Consider the following 21,504-nt stretch of genomic DNA (forward strand, 5'->3'; position numbering starts at 1 on the left):
GGTGCCCCGGTCCGGTCACCGCCCCTGCCCAAGGAAATAAGAGGAAGGGGGGGCCTTCCTACAGCGGCCGCCCTCTTCCGCGCCGTGTGATGATTTGTCAATCCTTATAAGTCGTTTACTAGATTGTTGGGAATATTTCACCGGAGACAATTACCCATGCACACATCTCGATTCAATCACCAACGCGGGGTTTCCTCGGGTGATTACCCCGCGCAGCTCCCCGCCCCGGCGCGGCGGCAGCGGCGGACCTTGCCCGGGGGGTGGGTGGGCGAGCTGCCGGGGAGGGGAAGAGAGGGAGGAGGGAGGGAGTGAGGAAGAGGAGGAAGAGGGGGTGAGGGGGCTGGCCCAGGCCGAGCGCGGAGCGGGCGCGAGCAGGCCAATAACCACTCGACAAGCATTTGCATTTTCCTCTCTGCCGCCGGCGGGTCCTCTAGCTCCTCTCGATACCCAATACTGGACACTTTTCCCCCCTTTTCCTCTACGTCGCACTTCGCCGTAATGGAGGCCTACTCACGGTGCGCTCCCCGGCGTGCTTTGGCCACATCCGCGTGTACGGGGATCACACACTGTGCGGTAAGAGTACGTGCCGGATGTAGGGACTCCTTAGTGCACGACCGGGCCTGGATAGAGTCTTGTCGCGGTGACCAATCACCCCCCCCCCCCCCCACACACACAGCAGGTCCCATCCAAAAGTAGTTTTTCTTGTCATCGGTTCACGGAAAGCCGCGGTACTTTTTTCTGGTTTGGCTGATCTGTCAGCAGCCCGGGCGCGCCCGCCCACCCACTCGGCCGTGCTGCGCGATGGGTTGCCTGCCTCAGCGGCGCTACATCGGTCATATCAGCGCGGGAGGCGATAGGGGAAAAAAACCATACGCCCGTCGCGTAGCCCACGAGCATCCCCGGAAGGGATCTTATCTCTCGTGCACTAAAATGACGATCCTTCGTCAAACAATGGCGCCAAAGAAGCTCGTGGCGGACGCAGTTCACATGCGGTAATGGGGAGTGCACGCTGTCCGCGGCCGTCCCGCCGCCTCCTGTGCGTGCTGCTGGTGCTGGCCGCGGCCGTGCCGGTGGTGCTCCACCTGCGGTCACCACCCCCGCGGCACCGCGACCACCTGGGCGCGCCCGCGCTGCGCCCGGTCCAGGCGGTGCACACAAACCGACAGCTTCACCAGCAGGTGAAGACTCCGCCCCCGGATGGCGGGCACGACAGGGCGAAGCAGGCCTGGGTCGTCGACACAGAGGGCTGCCGCATCCCACACCTGGACGCCAACAGCAGCGAGGTGGCCCCCTTCGTGGCCGACTACGAGCTGGGAGCCTGCGACGACCCGCCGCCCCTGGTGCGCTCCACCGACACGACCCTGTTCGTGGACTCCGAGGCGCTGGCTGCCTACGGCGTGCGCTCGCCCTCCGAGCTGCGCTGCTGCTACACCCCGATGTGGAGGGTGCGGCCCAACGTGACGGTGGCCGACTGGCGCCCCGGCCTCACGCTGCCGCCCCCGCACCTCCGCAAGGGCCCCCTCTACGACGGGGTGTCCTACGGCAACGACATTCGGTCGGTAACGCAGCTCTCGGCGAGCTCTTCGATCCGTCCCGGTCGCCGCCACTCTCTCTTGAACACGGGCCTGTTCTCGTGCCCCGCAGGTTTGGCGAGAGGTGCGAGCCCTTCTTCAAGCCCACGGTAGTCGCGCACGAGTTCGTCCGCGCCAACTGCGCCGTGTTCCCAGCGGGCAAGGGGGTCAGCCGCCACGTCGACTACCACGCCTTCGTGCCGGTGAAGGCCCCACGCGGCCACAAGGGTGGAGTCGGGGACGCGCGGCTGGCCGTGTCGGACAACAGCCTCAACGTCTTGATCGTGGGCGTGGACTCTGTTTCGAGGCTCAACTTCATCCGCACGATGCCGAAGACGCGTGCCTTCCTGGAGCAGCACCTCGGGTTGCAGGGCATGCTGGGCTACAACAAGGTGGAGGACAACACCTTCCCGAACCTGATCCCCCTGCTGTCGGGGATGAGCGTGCCCGAGCTCCGGAAGGCATGTTGGGGGGACGCAGAGGGAAGCACCAACAATGCGCACTTCGACGCCTGCCCCTGGATATGGAAGCGCTTCAACGAGGAGGGGTACGTCAACATGTTCTCGGAGGACACGTCGTGGATGGGGCTGTTCCACTACTACAAGAAGGGCTTCATTCAACAGCCCACGGACTACGACCCCCGCCCGCTGCTGTTCCGCGGCGAGACCGACCTCGCCCGCAAGAAGAACCACGCCGGCACGCCCGTGTGCGTGGGCCAGCGCTACGCGCTGGACGTGCTGTTCGACTACGGCCTGAAGTTCGCGAGCGTGATGCGGCGCCAGAGGAGGAAGTTCTTTGGCATCGTGTGGGGCACGTCGCTGTCGCACGACAGCGTCAACTCGCCGGTCGCGGCCGACGAGATGTACGCGCGTTTCCTCGCCGACCTGGAGGCCACGGGCGTGCTCAACAACACGGCCCTGGTGTTCATGAGCGACCACGGCCTGCGCTTCGGCGATATCCTCACGACGAGACAGGGACGCCTGGAGGAGAAGCTGCCCCTCATGTACGTCTCACTGCCCGGCTGGGTACTGGAAAGGTAAGTGTATGTCAGTGATGAGGGCAGCTGTAAGCTGCTTGCAGAAACGTCAAAACGATACCGTTGCGAAATGGTCGTAGACATGAGGGAAGGTGAAAGGGGGGGGGGCTCTGCAACCCCAATCCACGTCCTTGATGAAACGCCTGATGGGTGGGCAATTTTCTTGACAATTCGCCAAACACACGGGTCGCGAAGTGACACCGCCTTCGCAAGCAACTGACTACTGTGTCCTTTTATTTAATACCCCACATCGAAGTTTGGCGCGCGCCACGCCCGTGGTCCCTCCCTGGCTAACCCGTTACTCATCCCACAGGTACCCGCAAGCGGCGCGCAACCTGCATCGTAACAAAGACAGGCTGGTGACCGTGTACGACCTGCACGTCACTATGCACGACCTGATGCATTTGTCCTCTTTGGAGACTCCGAGACAAGTGTCGCGGCCCTATCCGCGAGGGCTGAGCATGTTCACGCCGATACCCCCCGAGCGGACCTGTGATGCGGCGGGCATCCCGAAGCACTACTGCGCCTGCCAGGAATACGACGACGCGCCCACAGATGAACACAGGTCAGCACCAATCCTAATAAACGATTACGCTAATAAATATTTTGAGGATTATCGAGACGTGAGTTGTACATGTTATGCATGGTTGAGCAGAGTGACCCAGGTGGCCGAGTTTCTTCTGGCTGAGGTCAACGCTCAGCTCCAGGCCAGCCCTCTCCGCAAGGCCTGCTGGCAGCTGAGCCTGGACGCCGTTCAGGACGTCCGCGGCGGGCCCCTGAGGACCCGGGGCGGGGCCGTGGCCCTGGAGCACGTGTACGAGCTGGTGGTCAGGGCCCGACCCGGCGGCGCACTGCTGTCCGCAACAGTCGTGTACCGGTTGGGCACCGCCACAATGAAGCTGGACGGCACCGTGAGCCGCATCGATCACTACGGGGCCCAGGGGTGGTGCATGACTGACTTCAAACTAAAAATGTTTTGCCACTGCAAGCGGTCATTGCCAACCGCAGACTCGGATATAATACAAACATTTTGATTTTCATTACAATAGGTATCTCAATACAGATGCCTAAATTTGTGTTAATGGCCATCTAAGTCTAACATAAGACAAGTGAAAAGTTTGTTCATAACATGACAAGCTGCCAAATTGCAGATAACAGTAGATGCAATTTTTAGTTTGCTCCTAGCTACTACTATTAACCTCGTGAGTCACCATCTTATCTATGGATAATTTTGGTCATTCATAATTTTAAAATAATAATGTCAATTCAATACTTGAAATGTATCAAGTCTCAATAACTCTTCAACACTCAATTCTGGATATTTTGATCAGTGGTCATAACGTAAAAATTTCAAAGTAATGGATAAAATATATTAATCCCTCATCAGGGTTAGCTGCATATGATGCAATGAAGATTTCAGTCAATGATAAATTATTAGCAATCAAGGGTGCAATATGAAGTTGCAGGAATGTTCAAATTAAACAAGATCTTAGGATTTTTTTTATTTTTTTATTTAAGAGGAAGTCCTAAGTTAGATCCTTGAGGGGTACAACATCTGGAACAAACAAAAACAGAATTAATAAAATATCAATTGAGTCAATTTAAATATCCTCACTAGGACGTTTCGCAACTAAGCAGAATATGCACACAAGAGGCTACAATCTTGACCCAACCAATATAATGGTCAAGCATCAAACTCTGAATCTACCAAATCTCATGTAATAAAATTAAGCTCAGATCATGAGTTATTGAAGAGGCCTGTCACTGCCTCACTCTCCAAAGATTCTCAAAATTTAACGAGTCTCCCACACCAAACTCAATCAAAAATTGAGGTTACACATTTAAATGCAAAGGAGTAATAAGAGGCTACAGCTCATGACAAGTGCAAAATACTCACAATTCTAATGCCCTTTCCAATGGCAGTAGCTGGCAGATTTGAGGTGAACTTGGCGCGCACACTACCACGGCAACCATGGGGTCGGGTGATCTTGCCCCAGATAGCACGGACACGAGTCTTCAGCTTGGTCTTGCCGGGGACTGAAGTCTTGTTCTTAGCCTGAAGAAATTGAATCAAATTCATAATCCTTCTTCCAGAAAAGACTCACAATAAGCAACTTGTTAGATGCAAAAACACATACCCTGTAGACGAAAACAACCTTCTTGCCAACATAGAAGTTAACATTTTCCTTGCTGACACAACCTTCAACCTTGAGAAGTGCAGTGTTCTCATGCTGGTTTCTTAACCCGCGTTTGTACCCAGTGAAGGTAGCCTTGGCATAGAGGCGACCAAACCTCTTCAGATGAGGTTTCTGGAACACAGATGCTTTTTAGTAGACAAATATGGTAATAACTAAGTACAGGGAATATTCAAAGAAAGGAAGAGTACCTTGACTGTAGCATCACCCTTTGGTGTCTTCCTCTTCTCGATGAGCTTCTTCTGCCAATCAAACTTCACGGTCTTAGTCATGTTGACTGCAGGTTAACCCTACCAAACAAATAATACAAATGATAAGAGACAAATAAATGAACCATAGCGAAAGGTGCCTGCGATAGACTAGCGGCTCAAATTTAATATAGAACTAGTAACTAACAATACATGAGGGGAAATAACAAAATTACTAAGCAGGACACGTCAAACCTAACCTATCACATGTAGTGTTTTAGTTTCCAAGCCGCAGTTATTGAGATAACTAGCCGGGTCAAAATGAGAATGAGTACTAAAAAATATGTCGGTAAGTATTCATGATGAATTTAAACCGCTCCATATGAACACAAACACTAAACTGATTGCATTATCAACATATCATGCCTGAAGCGGCAGATAATCGGCTTCATGTATCCGTCAACATCCTAGGTACTAAGTGACGAAATTTGAAAGTTTCTACCCCGTTAAATACTTCAGACCCGACAGAATAAACGAAATTAAAACCTTCCAGAATTTAACATGAAATACGGAACAGATTATTACCGAAATACGCACGCCACAAGCACACGACTTACCGGAAGTTTACGGACCTGAAAAGAACAGATCGGCGCCTTGTGTGGAAACTTGTAAGTGTTCCGTGGGTTTCTTTGTGTCCTTGTTCTTCTTTCTTTATATGGCGAAAGGATGAAAACCACATACTCGACTTATGACGGTGGTCATCTCTGCTTGACAGCCGCGCCGGTTATAAACAAAGATTTACGCGGGAATCGCGATTGAACAACATTTGACTTTGACTTGATGTAATCTATTTTATGTTTGGAACATTACAATGAATTGAATTCAATAATCATAACCGTATATTTTTTAAACAATAATAGTTTTTTGTCAATTTTATAAAGATATGTTAGTGACTTTTATTATGTCTCTGCTAAGATAAATGTTAAGCTGCTGTTTATGTAGACAGTTTAACCTAAACTTTCTACAACCTATCAAAACTTTCAGATAAATATCTGCTGTCAACATGGATTTTGAATTCGCAATTCCGTTGAGCATTGATGATCTTCTTCACAATGAATCACCCTTATATGTTGTTCAAGAAGTTGCGTCTTTGAGAGAGCTTCGAGTGAAGATAGAATGTATGTTTTCTTTCATTTTCTTACCTATTTTTCACAGAGTTTTTCACGATTTTAACACATTATGTATTTTAGTGAGTGGTCGTGCCCTTACTCAGGATGGATGTTTCTTTATTCTTGAGCATTTTGACACACTTTACTCCCATTTGGTTCAGTGCAAAGAGCTGGATGTTAGAGATTTGGTTGCTGTGCTTCATCAGGCCCTGGGCGGTAAAATGATGATTGATCCTTTTTTCTACGTTACTTATTCTTGATTCCAGCATGAAATTGATTATTTTCGTCAAATACAGGTGTTGAAAATATGGTGAGCTGTTTCCCAGGTCTCATTACAGATGATATGGATGCTGACCAGCGAAAAAAAATGCTTAATGTTGCCAAAATGAACATGTTTATATTTTGTTATGCATTCCGCATTGTTGAGGATAAAAGAATGGGAAAGGATATGCTTTTTGATATCAAGGTAATGTTTAATACTCTTTAATTGCATTATTAGTGTATGCTTTTTATTAAATTAAATATACTCAAAGTCTCAGCTAATTTATACATGTTAATCTCTCTTGCAGGGTCGGAAGAAAACCGCAAAGTCTGTTGAACACTTTGGATGGGATGAAGATAGAAATCGTGTGCTTTTTGCTTTATACGCCTTTGTTCAAATACCAATTCAGAAGTTATGGAATCCACCTGTTGTTGATGAGGAGTTTGTCAGGTAAACAGTATAAATTTCATCAAGCTTGACAAACCTGTATGTCTGTCTTATAATCATTCTTTTTCAGCCTAGTGTCCAACATATGCTATAAAGTGTTGGAGGATCCAGGAATCAGTTCTGTGAAGTTGAAGCCCATGAGAGAGTCGATCTTTCAAATTTTGGGCACTCTTGTCTCACGCTTTCAGCATGGTTTGAGTTGTACTGTGAAAATAGTGCAGGTAGGTCACAGTTTACACACACACACACACACATTGTCTCACGCTTTCAGCATGGTTTGAGTTGTACTGTGAAAATAGTGCAGGTAGGTCACAGTTTTCAATGTGATACATTAGTGAATGAATGAAACAATCATGTCAAGAATTATATCTTACGTTTCCATATTTCTCTCTATTTTCAGCTCCTCAAAATCTATGAACATCTCTGCACTCCTCTCGCTGAATGTGTTATAGCTCTTGTTCAAGATTATGGATGCCGGGGATTTTTGCGTGAAGTTGTTCGAGAAATTAGTGAATCAGAGTCTATATATGATTCAAATGGAGCCAAAACATTTTCTCTGTTTTTGACTGAGATCGGCAAGAATGCATCTGATCTTGTTTTGCCAATCATGAGTTTTTTATTACCACACTTGGAAAGTGATGTAAGCCTTCACATCTGTTTAATTTGATTCATTTTGTTGTTTTGTTGTACTATTTGAAGAAATGCCTGCTCTATTTTATTATTCTAGCCATATACTATGCGCAATTGTGTGCTTGAAATCATGGGAGAAGTCCTTGTTCAAATTCTTAGTTCTGAAACTATGAATGAAGAGCTGCGTGAGACACGAAATATATTTCTTGATCATCTTCATGATCATCTACTTGACACTAATGCATATGTACGCTCCAAGGTAAGTGCTTCATACCTACTTGGATTTGTCTTTTGAAACTTATGGTCTTTTTAAAATCATATTGTGGTTCCTGCAGTCATTGAAAGTATGGCAGCGACTGGCTCAAGAGAAATCTATCCCAATTTCAAGTTTTGGGAGTCTTCTGAAGGACGTTGTTGAAAGGCTACATGACAGTAGTTGGACTGTTGTGAGATCAGCTGTGCAATTGGTCAAAAGCATTCTTGAGAACAATCCATTTGGAGCCAAAGTAATATTATACCAAAAACATTTTATCACACATGTGTCTCAATAGTGTTAAATATAAAGCTGTCAATTAATTAACTTTCAGATGGATCTGAACACAGTAAGAGAGAAATTAGCAATTGAGGAAGCAACCTTGGCCAAGTTACAAGAAGAATCTTGCAACATGGAAAATATGACCCGAGCACAGAGATGGGAGGTTCTTGTGCCATCTATTACACTATTTGTTGAGGAGGCGTTACAGTCAGACAGTGCAAACAAAGAATCTAGTGATCAGAATGAAGAAGAAGCAAATGACATGAACGAAGTAGAAATGATGAAAACACTGAAAGAAATAAGAGAATGTATTGATAAAAAAGAGTTTGAAAAAGCTATGAAGTTAGTACGGAGAACTGAAAAAATGTTCCCTGGTGCAAGTGAACTCAGGCAAGTCAAGCTTCAATTATCAACGATTTATCCAAAAAACTATAGTTTTTCGTTGTGTCACCTGAGTTATTATGATTTTTATCTAATCTATACTTTCATTATTCATACTAGTGGTATTACCTGTACTGATGAAAATTTCTTATTTTAAATGCAGAGAGGATAAACGTCTTGAATGGCAGGTTGACTATTTTATAAAATTAATCAAGAAAATTTATATTGAAATGAGTGAGGAAGCAAATGATGAGGACAAAGAAAATGTGAATAATGATGAGGAAGAAAAAAAGAAGGAGTCCAATAAAAAGAGCAAGAAACGAAGATTACAAAACTTGCACCAATGTGAAGATGAAATGAAAGTAGAAGAACCAGAATCTGTCCAGAAGGCTGCAATTCAAACCAGGGTGGTCCAATACATAAAAGTAAAAGAAATCTTCTCTTGTTACTCATTTCTATTGCTAAAATCTTAATTCATAATTTTAACTACAATAAATGTTTTATTTTAGGATTGTGTAACATTTGCTGAGGAAATTGAGAAAGCTATCACTGTGATCTCATCACTTCTACACTGTGGACAAATACATGTGGTTCAGGACACAATTGAATTTTTGACCACTGCATCAATGTTTGGATTTGATCAGTCAAACACAGGGATAAAGCAAATGTTATTACTCTTGTGGAGTAGTGAAGCAAGTGTGAAGGAAGCGGTTGCTTTATCTTACAAAACTCTTTATCTGGATATTCAGCCTGAAATTCCAAGGTATGTCATTCTAAAGTGCTCTCCATTACTTGAAAATTTGCTTACTCCAACATAACTTTGATTACTAATGATTATATACCTAATAATTACTTTTTTGAAGTGGTCGAGCCCAGGCAATAGAAATTGTACGCAATTTGTCTAAGCTTCTAAGCACTCTGGACCAGAATGAGAGAGCAGCCCTAGAAATTTTAGTCACAGAATGGGTTTCATCTGGAGCTCTTGACAAGCCTTGTATACAGGTAAATACATAAACATTGAGCTGTCTTTTGACAACTTTTGTAATCCATAATCAATCTCAACCTTCTTTTTTTGTAGGTCATGTGGGAAAGATTTTCTTTGGCTTTGAAAGACACAACCCCTGAGGAGAGCCAATGGGCCCTCCAGCTTTTGACCATGGTTGCTGCGTAAGTTGAAATTTAAAACAGCATACTACATCGCAATTTACATAGTTTCAGGATCAATCTTTCTTTTTTTTTTTTTAGATCTAAAATCCAAATTGTGCAGACGAATATTGATGTGCTAGTAAAAGTTGGTCTAAGTGAAAGAGGACAAAGACAGAGTCTTATCATTCAAGACACTTGTAAGGCTCTTTTAAAACTTGTTCCTAGTGGTAGAGTAACCTCAGATGATGAACCGTTGAGGTAACTAATTTATTTTCTTCTTTTTACTTTACATATCTAATTTTGTCTACATAGGAACCATAATTAAACTTTTTGCAAAGGTACCCCCAAGATCACATAATGTTCCAGACCCTCTTGGAAATTATTAAGGATGGATTCACATCTATTGAAGATAAACACTATGAGAGGATGGCTGAAGAAGCCTTGGATGTTATTTACATGGTATTGTAGTCAGAAATTGTTAAAATAAAAAATCCTAGTTTTAGAATCAACTTACTACAAGGTCATCATAAGTTTTTGTCTTGTTAAATATTTAGCTCTCAGAGAATCCAGATGTGACATGTGAAAATCTCTTGAAGTATATAATGGATCAAGTTTGCGTGAAATCAAGTGATGGTATGTATTTTACAGGTGTAATGTAAGTTGAGATAAATACTTAAAAATTAATTGTATAGCTTGTGAGACAACTTTGGTATGTATAATTTGCTTAGTGGCTACAAAAGTTTATGGCTCAATGCTTACGCCAGAAGAATATGTTTAAGAATTTTAATGAGATTCTATTTGACTAGGTTTAAACCCCAAAGTTTGCATAGCCTCACATATTTACTATTTGGCTTGAAAATTAAAAGCATGTTGTGACTAGTTTCGTATTTGATTGTATGTATGTGGTATTTATCTTAGGTGAATCAAGTGACTCGCAAGAGCTCTCTTGTCGTGCTGAGATTGTTGCAAGATTAGTTTTCTTCATTGGTCATATTGCCTACAGGTGTGGTTAACAATCATAATTATTGTAGATACCTCTACATTTACATCACAATGATTTACAAGTCGTTCTCTTCATTCACAGGCAATGGGTACACCTTGACAAATTTGTATTCCGTGAACTGAAACGGCGGAACCGACTGCGTGAAAAATTTGCGGAAGAATCTAACGATCTAAAAGCAAAAGCAGCTAGTTTAAAAACCAAAAAGAAAAAAGGGAAAGACAAAAATGATGTTAATGAGTCTGTTTTACAAAACTCAGTCCTTTCTGCTTCCCACATTTTATTGGAAAAACAGGTGCAATATGAAGTACACATGTTTTGTTACTCAGAGATACACCTTTTCAATCCCTATCATTTATTCTCATGTTTCTTTGCCTCTGTTGCTAGGAACCTGATGACGGTATTGGTGGTGATATTGCTGCTGATGATGCTGAAGCAGAATATATAAACAGTGTTTGTGAATCAGAGATTGTCACTGGGCAATCTTTGCTTGGCCAACTGAGGTAATGCTATCACTTAATGGTAGTTAACTAACAAATGTGCTATTTGTCTTTATTATGTCTCTGACTACTTTAATATTTCTCCAGTTCAATTGTTGTTTCTGTGTGTGCCAATCCTCATAAGTACACAGATATTAAACTGCAGGCCACTGCAAGTTTATCTCTAACTAAATTGATGTTAGTGTCCTCAGACTTTTGTGAGAGACATCTGCAGGTAAGATAATTGAATCACTTAATTTCTTTCATGATTCATGACATGATGAATATTTTATTGGCGTATTTTTATCCACTTGCAGTTGGCATTTACCATGATGGAGAAATCTGTTGTTCCTCAAATCCGTTCAAATTTGGTTTATGCAATGGGTGATCTTGCTAATCGGTTCCCAAATCTGATTGAGCCATGGACCAAACATTTCTATTCCAGGTGAGTATCTGTGATTGCTAGGTTTATTGACAATGCTTTTAAAAAATGTCCAGTAAAACAGTTTTAACAAATTTTGAAATTTAAACAAACCTTACAGGCTGGGTGACAAGTCTTCCCAGGTTCGTCAAGATACAATTTTGGTCCTAAAGCATCTGATAACTAATGAAATGGTTAAAGTGAGAGGGCAAATATCTGATCTAGCTCTTTGTATTGTTGATCCTGAACCTCAAATTTCATGTAAGTGTTGGATCATTAGATTAATTACTTTTTTTTAGGCAACTCAAAAACCAACTTGATACTACACAGTATCTTGTTTTATTTAAATATGTACAAGGTTTTCTAAAATATTTGTTATGCATACTTTACCAGGTATGGCAAGTTCATTATTTGAAGAACTCTCCAAGAAGGGTAATACTTTGTACAATGTTATGCCTGACATAATTTCAAGATTATCGAATCCAAGTGCTGAGGTTGAGGAAGAGAAATTCCAGACTATTATGAAGTAAGTTTTTTACTTTCGTAAAATGTTATCGGGTTATCAAATTTACAATAATTAGCATGATTTGTCTTTTAGGTTCCTCATGCAACTCATTCAGAAAGATCGACAAATGGAGTCTTTAGTTGATAAATTATGTCAGAGGTTCAGGGCCTCCACACATGAAAGACAATGGTGTGATCTAGCTTATTGTCTATCACTGTTGCAATATTCCGACCGTTCATTGCGGCGACTGCTTGAAAATTTGCCTTGCTATGGGGAGAAATTAACTGTACCAATGATCTATGATACATTCAATGACATTTTGTACCAAGCAGGAAAAACTCAGAAGCCTGAGCGTTTGGTAAGTTATGAGTCATTTCCCTTTGTTTACTTTCTGTGACCTATGCAATGTGTACTGTAGTATTTGTTTTTACAGCAAATAGTTGAAGAGTTGAAATCAAAAATAAGTGAGTGCCTTCAGAAAGGTCTTCCTGAAGGAGATGCCACTAGGTTTGAGTCTGGTACAGCTGATAGCCAAAGCCAAGATTCTGATGGTAGTGATGGTAAAAAGAGGTTGCCAGCCCGAACTCCTCGAAGAACACAGAAGATAGGGACTCGAACACCTGCAAGTGAGTGAATATACACTTTGCACAACTTTACTTCTTATTTGCCATTATCGCTCATTCTACAATGCTCTTTTACTTAGCTGTGCGAGGGCGAGGTAGAGGAAGAGGGCAGGGCAGAGGCCAAAACAGCAGAAGACGTAACACAAGGGTCTCTAGCTCATCAGAACAGTCATCTTCAGAGAGTGATGATGAAGATGGTTAGTACTCTGCTCTGCTATATTTTCTAATCTGGAACATTAAAATGAAGACATTCTGATGTTCTTTGAAACCATCAACAATTTTTATGTCACACTTTAAAAAATTTGTGCCTTATTTCAATACTTTACATAAATATGAAAGTGTTTCAAAAACATATTTTGCACTGGGTAAGACTCATGTAGACTTCATGTAATTTTTACTTACTTTGTGATTCTTTTCAGTGTTTACAAAAAAGACAGCACGAAACAGAAGAGGACGTCGATGAAGTTTTTTATTTTACTTTTTTAATCAGTAGTTAAAATTATATATTATGGGTACATGTTTAAATGATGTAGATTTAGGAAATAATTTCTTTAACACAGTTTTACCACATTTTTTCTTGATTGTGATATAAACCTATATCGTGTCATATTTCCTGTGTAATAAATTGCCAACACGTAACATATTGCATCTCATTGACCTGCCGCCTACAAAAACAGCGTGTGGCAAAGTCCGCGCCGTTTCAGTCCTGTTGGTCACCCACGCGATGTATTCAGGCACGCTCCCATTTTCTCTCTCTCTCTCTTTGCAACCATGACTAATTGAGAAATCTCCACCGTCCTCAGCCGGATATGCTACTTCCAGAAGACGTCGAAAGTTGGTCAAGGTCCAAATATACGTCGATATGGTCCGAAAAAAGTCCTAGACTAACTAGACGTTTTGTAGGTGTACCATCTCTGTCTGGTTGGGGTTGGGTTGCAGCACTATGAACAATGAGGTTGTAATACTAGTTGTTACTAGTTTTACTATACGTCGCAGTGCGGTCGCGCGGGCTCAACAAGTCCGCCACTGTACAGGGTGATGGTCCAGAGACCCCTTCCTTTGTGTTGCTTATACTTTACCGCCTGCACACGTGAGGGCGAGTTGCATAGTCACACGGGGCCAGATGGCGCGGTGGTGACCAACGGTAGGCAAGCCAGCGTGCAGCGCGGTACAGTACGAGTAAAATAAAGGAAGGGATCTATGGACCACCCTGAGAAGTTAGACCTGCCTGAGAGAAAGACAAGCCCGCCTTTACCGCTACAGCGCGAGGCGGTCACGAGAGTCACAATGATGCGGTGAAGCCCATCAAGTATCACTGGCCGAAAAAAGAAAACACCTCAAGGTTGATTATCAGTGGCGGTTTAAGTTTTAAGTGAGGAGGTCCCCCTCTCCGTCAGCCTGAGATAGGGCTCCTAAAAGCAGGCAACATGCTCCTCTGCAGAGGAAAACCAGGCAACACCCCCTGACCTGTTAGGATATTAGAGCTACCAGGTGGATGATTTACCCCGCTCATTTATGTAGTTATGCTGTACCGAAATGTGCTGGCGGGCTTGCCTCTACTATAGCGCCTTACGGGCCGAGCGAGTAGGCAATCCGCCCGCTCTCGTGCGTGCGGTACAGTATAACTACATGGTATTCGGGATCAATCATCCACCTGGTATTTGCACATCGCCTGGCGTTGAGGTCACCGGCTGGTACGGGTATCACCCCACGCTCCCTCATCCTCACCCCAAGTTCAAGGTGGGCGGCCACCGCAGCTCCGTCAGAGCGCAGGGTAGGTCGACTGGCCTACATGCTGGGGGGAGTGGGTGCCAATCATCTCTACCAACAAGGCGCCTGTCTTATTGCTCCGACCGCATCCATCCCCATCCTCATCCTTGTGGTGCTGTCCCCCGAAGCAAACCAAAACAAAGGTGTGTCTTCAATCTCAGCTCGCTTGTTGTTGCCCCTAAAGTTTGTACTGCAAGACTGTCTCTCTTCTGCAGGTGCTGCTGCTGCTGCTGCTGCGCTGCGCGGGGGGCGGGGCAGTGGGCCTCCTCCCGGGCCGACCGCCTGGTCCGGCCTTATCACACACTCCCCATGGCGGGCGGGCCGGGCCAGCCTGGCCGGCGAGGAGGAGGGCCGCCGCCGCCGCGCCACGCCGCGCCACGCGCGGCCCGCCACCAATGCCCGGGCCGGGAGCGCGCACGCGGCGCACGCGGGCACGCGGCAGCGGCGGCAGCGGCGGCGCGGCTCTGAGCTCTGAGCAGCCATCGCGGCCCGCGGCCCGACCCGACCCGGCCCGGCCCGGCCCCACCGCCAGCCTCGGCGGTCCATGCCAGTCCACTCCGCGCGGAGGGCCAGGCAAGCCGCTAGCCAGCCGCTGCGCGAGGTCCACAAGTGCGAGCTCCACAAGTGCGAGCTCCACACACTCCAGGACCCGCGTATACGGCGCCGTGCGATAGTGTGGTCCGCGTCTTATCACGGGAGCTCCCCTGCCGCACAGCCAGCTGTCTGCACTTATCACCGATCATTCTATCAGCGTGCGAGTGTAAGTGTGTGTGTGTGAGTGTGATGCTGCCCTGGAAGCTGCTTATCAGGTGTTCGGGGGCGTGGCGGAGCGTGGCCGCGCCGGGGCGGGGCGGGAGCATGCCGCGCAGTCTCCCGCCGGCCCACGAGGAGTGACGACCACTCGCGCTCCGCGGTCCTGCCCGTTCCGTCTCGCCAGGCCACGCCACGCCACGCCCCCGCGGGAATGGCTGCCGAGCGCGCCGCCACATCGTAACGACCGCTGTGTGTGTGTGTGTGTTCCAGGGGTGACTTTTGCACACAAGTGAAGAGTGCTCGACAGATCCGCTGGCCGGGACTTCCCTCCGGTGCGCCATGTCCGCGGAGTACCTCCACACGTCAGGTGGGTCCTATGTTCCTGCGACGCGGCAGGTGAGGGCATGATGCTGTGCGCTCGAGAGCATAAGCAACTTTGGTGTGTCTGCGACCGTCTAACTAAAGAAAGAAAAAGTGCCAGCCTAAAAAAAAACGGGGGATTTTTTTTTCACTGCTGCTTCGGCAAGTAGCGTAAGCCAGAGGCGGTCGGCCGCTCCACGCTGCGCCACGCTACCGCCCGTGGCACTGGCACTGCCTACGTTCCGTAGCGCTGGCTTCCTCAGGCGATATCCAAGCGGATACACAAACGCTCGCGCGCGCGATCACACACACACACACACACACACACACACACACACAAGTGGTTGCTCTTTCTGTGTCGCGGAGCCCATGCATGGCCCGCTGCGTGGAGTGGCCCAGTAGCGCGCTCGTGCAACTGGGCGTGTTTGCGAAATTGGCGCAGACCTGTGTTCCGATCTGTTGCCGGAGTTCGCATTCTGACCCGTTGAGTCACTGCAACCTAGACCCGCGCGTTGTGAGGGTTGTGAGAGATACTGCCACTGGCCCGAGGGGAAAGTGCTGAGACGTTCGTCATTACCTATCTTTGCGTTTAAAGCGGCGAGTCGCGAGTCGTTTGTTGCGAGGGAATGCCTTGGAACGACTCCCAATCCCAAGTCACCCCGCTGTTTTCCACAAACGGTCGCGAGGGGTGGCCCGCCCACCGTCGCCTGCGCCCTCTCCTGCGCCCGACCGCCTTCACCACGACCCCCCGGCGGTGACTTTCCAAAAAGTCTCCAAAGGGCGCTGGGCATGTTCACACAGCAGTGGTGACAGAGCGGCGGGGGCGGGGCGGGCACGCTGCCGGTCCAAACAGGCCTGCACAACACAACACGCGCTCGCCCCTGACAGCCCAGGGGACTGGCTGTTTACCCTCCGCCGTTGGCGGACAATGCGCTGCCACAATGGGAGTCCCTGGAGCTGGAGCCTCGCTCGGGCTGAGCTGGTCGACTTTGCCCGGGATTAGAGGCGGGGGCCGCGGGCTTGTTATTCACGGGGAGAAGGGCTGGGCCGGGCCCGGCCTGTTATCGGGGCCGGTGCCCTGTCCGCTCGGTGCCCGTCCAGTCCGGCCTGTAGTCCAGCCCGGTGGTGGCCAGCCGGGCGCCGCTCCGCTGGACCCTGAGTCAGAGCGCTTTGCCTCGCTCCGGGTCTCTGTGGAGGCGAGCAGCTCGCAGCCTTATTATCCACCCCCAAGTGACTCCCGCCGCCCCCCGGCCAACCGTGACCCCCCGGCGGCGCCCCCGTCCCGTAACTTACTACACCCTCTCGACTCTCGACCATATTTTTGTTGTCAAACAACAGTATAACAGGTCATTCTCGTAGTCAGCCAGCGATATCAGGCGTGACTGTCCGAGATAACATTGATCTACGATCGTTTTTCTACTGTCTTTAGTTTTCGGAGGCTCTGTCCGCCTGTCCCTGCTAGAGCCTTAATGTCTCTCCCTCATTTTCACCCCTTCCCCACCCCGTCTGACCAACCACGGCTTTAAACACCCGTTCTATCGCTTTCTGAGGTCCTCACTCACTGACTTCCAAACCTGCCCCTGTTTTATTACCTAACATGTCAACGCAATCTTTTCACACTAGCCCTCCCCCTCCCCCCAGCTGATACTCTTGGGGTGGAGGTGGGGTGGAGGCCCGGCTGAGCCTGGCTGGGCGATGATTCCTAATCGTCGGCCTGACCTCCAGCCTCCTTCTAGCCACCTTGTTCCAGCCCCTTCCAAGGTCCCCCACCCCTCTCCGCCCTCCGACCCTCTCCACCCCCGGACTTCACCCTTTCGGGCTCAACAGGTGTCCCCGTCCCCAGGACTGCCGTCGCTCCCGTACTCCCGTGGGGCCTCGGCGAGGTCCCAGCCCAGTTTTTATTTACACATCTTTTTTACGCCCCCGTTGACATTGACAACCACTAGGATGCAGATTTCGCAGAAAGTTGTTGTCTTGGCTCAGGCCTCTGGCCGGTGTCAGCCAAAACGTGTTGGTTCGCCCACCCACGTGACGCAGTGCAGTTTTCGGCCACGATCGAGATGTGCAATAAATCCGATACATCCCCCCTCCCCCAAACTCGCGCCCTTTGTGCCTCTGACGACTCCCCCCCCCCTCTCATCAGTAATCTATTTACGTTGTAAAATTTTGACTCCCCGGTGCAAGCTTGTTGATGCCCCCCCCCCTTTTTCCTCCATCTATGATCATCGCCAGCTCCGACACAATCAATACGATGATCGTCAGTCTCTTCATTTTTTGTGCCGTGGTGCCTTATCCTTATCGGAGGCCAGACTCGACGCGCTTCATCGGCGACCCCCTTCCACCCTCCCCTAGTCCCGCCCATTATGTGTATTTCTTCGTTGCGCTCGACACCATCGTTTCTGTCTCTGTCTATCTCTCTGTCTCTTTCTCTGTCTCTCTCTCTCTCTCTCTCTGCCTCTCTCCCTCTCTCTCGCCCTCTCTCTCCCTCTCTGTCCCCCTCTCTGTCCCCCTCTCTGTCTCCCTCTGTCTCCCTCTCTGTCCCCCTCTCTGTCTCCCTCTCTCTCACACACACACACGCTTGCGCGCCCCCGTCACCTCCCCTTCTCTGCACTTGCCTGCTGTCTCGCTACATTGGATGGTCCGTCGGGCGGGGCGGCCGGAATATATGTTGGTCCCGGCCGTCGCTGTGTGTGTGTGTGTGTGTGTGTGTGATCGGGAGGAGAAATAACGCAAGAAGCAGTGAGAAACCCAGCGCCGCTGATAAGATATGATGTAGCCCCTCGCCCCGACTCGGTCCGAGTTCGTGACCCTTCTCCCCCTCGCCGCTGTGCGCCGCTGTGCGCCGCTGGGCCCGACCGCCTCTTCGCTGTGCCCCGCCGGGTCACATTTTAAGAGCCGCTGAGGGAAGCGGACCTGACAGCAGCTTGTGGGCCGAGTGACGTCCGTGGGCGGCTGTGGTGGTCTGAGCGCATAATAATTGTGGTCCCCGGTCCCTGTTCATGTTCAGTTCACCCCCGTTGTCCAGCGCCGGGACCAGGCACCTCGGTCCTGCCCGCCCCGCCCACCCCACAGCGGTGTCCTCCTCACGTGCGTGACGTCACGTGACGATACTCCCGGTGATATCGGTGTGATGTCACAGGAGCGATAGCCGCCGGCCTCGCCAAGGTGAAGGGCTGATACGGCGCGGGCGTGGCGGCGCGTGGCGGCGGGGTGAGGAGGAACGCCAGCCAGGCCAGGCACGCTTAGATATGCTATCGCCCTCCGCCACCCAGGAGGGGCAGGGGGCTGGGGGGTATTCTGCAGCATGCCATACTCGTCCACGGAAGTGCAACAAGTGCTACTAAATCGGTCCCATCTCTGGTCCCGTATCGGCGGGAGCGTGCCGCCGCGCAGCCGACCGAGCCCGGGGCCGCCGCGCCCAGAGGGTCTCGCGATATCTGTTCGGAGGCTGCCGACGGGACGCGACGGGCCCCTGTCCCTGTCACCCACCGCGGCCCGCCTGGGCTCCGGGCGCGACGGGCCCCTGTCACCAACCGCGGTCCCAGCCTGAGCCTCGGGCCCGCGGGGACCGCCCCTGCCTCGCCTCCCACGGCACTTGGCGGCCACGTGGTGCCGTGCGGCGGGGCGGCCGTGCTGGAGCTGCTCGCTGATTCCCCTCCCCCGCCCCCACTCGTCCCCCCTTTCTCGGTGGACCGGGGCAAACAGCTGGACTGCGACCTATAAAAGGGCTTTACGTGCCCCGGGTGTTTTTATGGGCCGTGCGCTGGTGCCTGGCGACAGGTACTTCCATGACCAGCGCAATGCTGCGCGAGTCGGGTCGGGCCGGGCCGGGCGCAACGTCCTGAGAGCCTCGGGGGTCCTGCAGCAGCGCGGAGTCCAACGCCATGTCCCCCACCCGGGCACCACCCCCAACTGTCTTCAAGTCCATATGGATGTGCGTACAAGTCCCTTCGATTACCCCTTTGCCCCCATGGAAAATGGGGGGGGGGGGCGTCGGTCTCCTCCCCCTACCGCCCGCTTCCGCGAAGTCGTTCGGCGACCCGACGACGCCTCGCCTCTTCCTGCGGCGGAGGCATACCCACCTACCGCCTCCCTGCTTTCATGGAGAGAGGGTCTCGAATCACTCAGATTCAAAAACCGTGCGGTACTTGCGGAACCGCCTTTTAGTTTCCGCTGGCCGTGTTCTCACGGCTCGTCGCCCCACCCCTTCCCCGTCGTGCCTTACGTGCGCGGCCGGCCTGGCCGTGCAGAGGTGGGAAGGGGGGGGGGCTCCTGTAACAATGCAGTCGTTATGCGTTACAGGCGTGACAGGCGGCGAGCCACCGGTATTGCCCACCAAGACCGACCCGGCCCCCGAGACCGAGCCCGCCCGGCCCGCGCGCACCGATACATACATTCCCACAAAATGTCATCGTATGAGCTCATTACTTCCATTTTGCTGGCTGTGGGTGAATGTATGTTGTTTGTATTGGGGGTCACATCGGCGGCTGCGGCGGAGGCCGCCGGCGGAGCGGACGTCGCGTCGTCGCTTTTCTTCTCGCCTCTCGCCGCCGAGCCAAGCCACACCCCGCCACGCCACGCCACGCCACGCCACGCCACGCCACGCCACGCCACGCCACGCCACAGTTGTTTGCGCTGCTGCGCTCTGGTCGAAAAATAAAACACCATTTGCCGGGGCGCAGGCAGAGGCAAAGGCGGGCTGCTCTCCGCGCAGGGGTCACCCCTTAGAGGGGTCACCCATGGCCATCCCCGTGGAGAGTTGGGCAACATGCAGGGGCACTAACAAATGTGCCTTTGTTGGTCTCGTCGATATACCAGGTGGCTGATTAACCCCGCGCACTTCTGAAGTTAGACTGTACCGCATGCACGAGTGCGGGCGGGTTGCCTACTTGCCCCTCGTAAGGCACAGCGTGGACAGGGGCGATGGGCAAGCCCGCCCGCAGTCCTGCGTGCGGTACAGTCTAACTAGAAGTGCGCGGGGTTAATCAGCAACCTGGTATTTTGCTCTAGTGGCGAAGGAGGGCCTCTCTCGCACCCTGCTTTCCTTCGCAGACTGCTCTGCTCGCGCAACGGAATCGTTGATAATATCTGTAGGAGAAATGTAACGAGTGCAGCGCGTCAAATACGAGGGTCACTCTCACAATCGCTTGCCTTTAGAGTGCACAATTTCCCAAAATAGCGATAATCGGCGTAATCGGGCGTCATACATCGCGCGGACGGCAACGTCAATCGCCTGCAAGCCGCCAGGTAGGCCAACCCGCGCTACACTCAAGCACAGCGAATTGATGTTGCCTACCCACCAGGCGATGTGTGCGTTGATAGTGCGAGGAAACACAATCTGTCTCCCTAGCAGCCACAGACGAGACTCGGCCCCAATCCTCCCCCTCCGCCCGCGCTTCGTCCCGTCGTTCCCTTGATGGCTGAGTGTACAGAAAAGAACGCACGTTTTCGGCCCGTCTATAGTGCGTCTTCGCACTCTCGCGGGGGTGTTACACAAATCCAAAGAAATCACAACACCCGCGTAATGCGCATTGGCAATGAACGTAACGTACATAGAGTAATCTATACTCTAAAATTCGGAGTAATCACCTTCTGGGGGCCCCCGGATAAAATGCGATTGTCTATGACCTGCTGGAAATTCCTTACGGCGAATGGACGCAAGTGCTCTATTTGCGCAATTTAGCGTCGAACAGCCCCCCCCTGACACTATTTTCTGCGGTGGTCTGCGCATGTGTATGTGGGTGGAGTGGGGGAGTGGGACGCAGTGCCGCCCGGAAGGCCCGCGCTGTTGCCAGTACGGCGCGCAGCCCGGCTGCCCCTGCTGCCCCGGTCGCCGCGCCCCGCTGCGCCCAGCCCCGCGGCCCCGCGGCCCCGCGTCCTTCCTCCGGCTGCGCCCCGAGGATGAAGGGGTGAGGGACTTGACCAGACGTCATTGCCTCATCCATAGGAGGAGTCGTCGACGTGATAAGCAGCGCGAAGGCCACGAGGAATGAAAGGGGCAGCGCGGGTGCGGCGAAGGTCAGGGCGGGGCGG

General features: G+C 50.2%; 4 protein-coding genes across 8 annotated transcripts in view; 3 read left to right on the forward strand and 1 right to left on the reverse strand.

Moving 5' to 3' along the window:
* Window positions 1–965: 965 nt before the first annotated feature.
* LOC113211922 (uncharacterized) lies at window positions 966–4,207 on the forward strand. Its single transcript, XM_026430460.2, has 4 exons — window positions 966–1,555; window positions 1,645–2,607; window positions 2,921–3,172; window positions 3,263–4,207. The coding sequence occupies exons 1-4, from the start codon at window positions 996–998 to the stop codon at window positions 3,639–3,641; spliced, it is 2,154 nt and encodes a 717-aa protein (XP_026286245.2). The 5' UTR covers window positions 966–995; the 3' UTR covers window positions 3,642–4,207.
* Window positions 4,097–5,746, reverse strand: LOC113211907 (60S ribosomal protein L35a). Of its 3 annotated transcripts, none has more exons than XM_026430437.2 (5): window positions 5,608–5,746; window positions 4,994–5,092; window positions 4,746–4,916; window positions 4,505–4,663; window positions 4,097–4,162 (listed from the first exon to the last, which is right to left on the reverse strand). In XM_026430437.2, the coding sequence occupies exons 2-5, from the start codon at window positions 5,072–5,074 to the stop codon at window positions 4,139–4,141; spliced, it is 435 nt and encodes a 144-aa protein (XP_026286222.1). In that variant the 5' UTR covers window positions 5,075–5,092; window positions 5,608–5,746; the 3' UTR covers window positions 4,097–4,138. The 3 variants fall into 3 exon arrangements, with proteins under 3 accessions (XP_026286222.1, XP_026286223.1, XP_052126857.1); XM_026430438.2 differs by having other exon boundaries at window positions 5,576–5,624; XM_052270897.1 differs by lacking the exon at window positions 5,608–5,746 and adding an exon at window positions 5,251–5,274.
* LOC113211904 (condensin complex subunit 1-like) lies at window positions 5,747–13,227 on the forward strand. Of its 2 annotated transcripts, none has more exons than XM_052270896.1 (28): window positions 5,747–5,832; window positions 6,035–6,168; window positions 6,241–6,375; window positions 6,456–6,625; window positions 6,729–6,871; window positions 6,939–7,089; window positions 7,269–7,508; window positions 7,596–7,757; window positions 7,834–8,004; window positions 8,086–8,427; window positions 8,582–8,839; window positions 8,924–9,177; window positions 9,278–9,416; window positions 9,493–9,581; window positions 9,660–9,818; window positions 9,899–10,019; window positions 10,115–10,193; window positions 10,479–10,563; window positions 10,645–10,855; window positions 10,948–11,063; window positions 11,148–11,274; window positions 11,357–11,484; window positions 11,582–11,721; window positions 11,854–11,986; window positions 12,059–12,323; window positions 12,399–12,591; window positions 12,669–12,785; window positions 13,008–13,227. In XM_052270896.1, the coding sequence occupies exons 2-28, from the start codon at window positions 6,054–6,056 to the stop codon at window positions 13,049–13,051; spliced, it is 4,287 nt and encodes a 1,428-aa protein (XP_052126856.1). In that variant the 5' UTR covers window positions 5,747–5,832; window positions 6,035–6,053; the 3' UTR covers window positions 13,052–13,227. The 2 variants fall into 2 exon arrangements, with proteins under 2 accessions (XP_052126856.1, XP_052126855.1); XM_052270895.1 differs by having other exon boundaries at window positions 5,794–5,935.
* A 1,644-nt stretch (window positions 13,228–14,871) lies between these two features.
* The window catches only part of LOC113211906 (box A-binding factor-like), a 38,956-nt gene continuing 32,323 nt past the window's right edge, over window positions 14,872–21,504 (forward strand). The window contains exons 1-2 of one of the 2 annotated variants that reach the window (XM_026430435.2): window positions 14,872–15,118; window positions 15,382–15,478. In XM_026430435.2, the coding sequence (XP_026286220.2) occupies window positions 15,451–15,478 (28 nt within the window). In that variant the 5' untranslated portion in view covers window positions 14,872–15,118; window positions 15,382–15,450. The remainder of the gene's footprint in view (window positions 15,119–15,381; window positions 15,479–21,504) is intronic. The other variant, XM_026430436.2, reaches the window with a different exon arrangement.

The sequence above is a fragment of the Frankliniella occidentalis genome, unplaced genomic scaffold (genome assembly GCF_000697945.3).
Source record: "Frankliniella occidentalis isolate FOCC.00 unplaced genomic scaffold, Focc_3.1 Scaffold143, whole genome shotgun sequence".
In the NCBI taxonomy this organism is placed as follows: domain Eukaryota; kingdom Metazoa; phylum Arthropoda; class Insecta; order Thysanoptera; family Thripidae; genus Frankliniella; species Frankliniella occidentalis.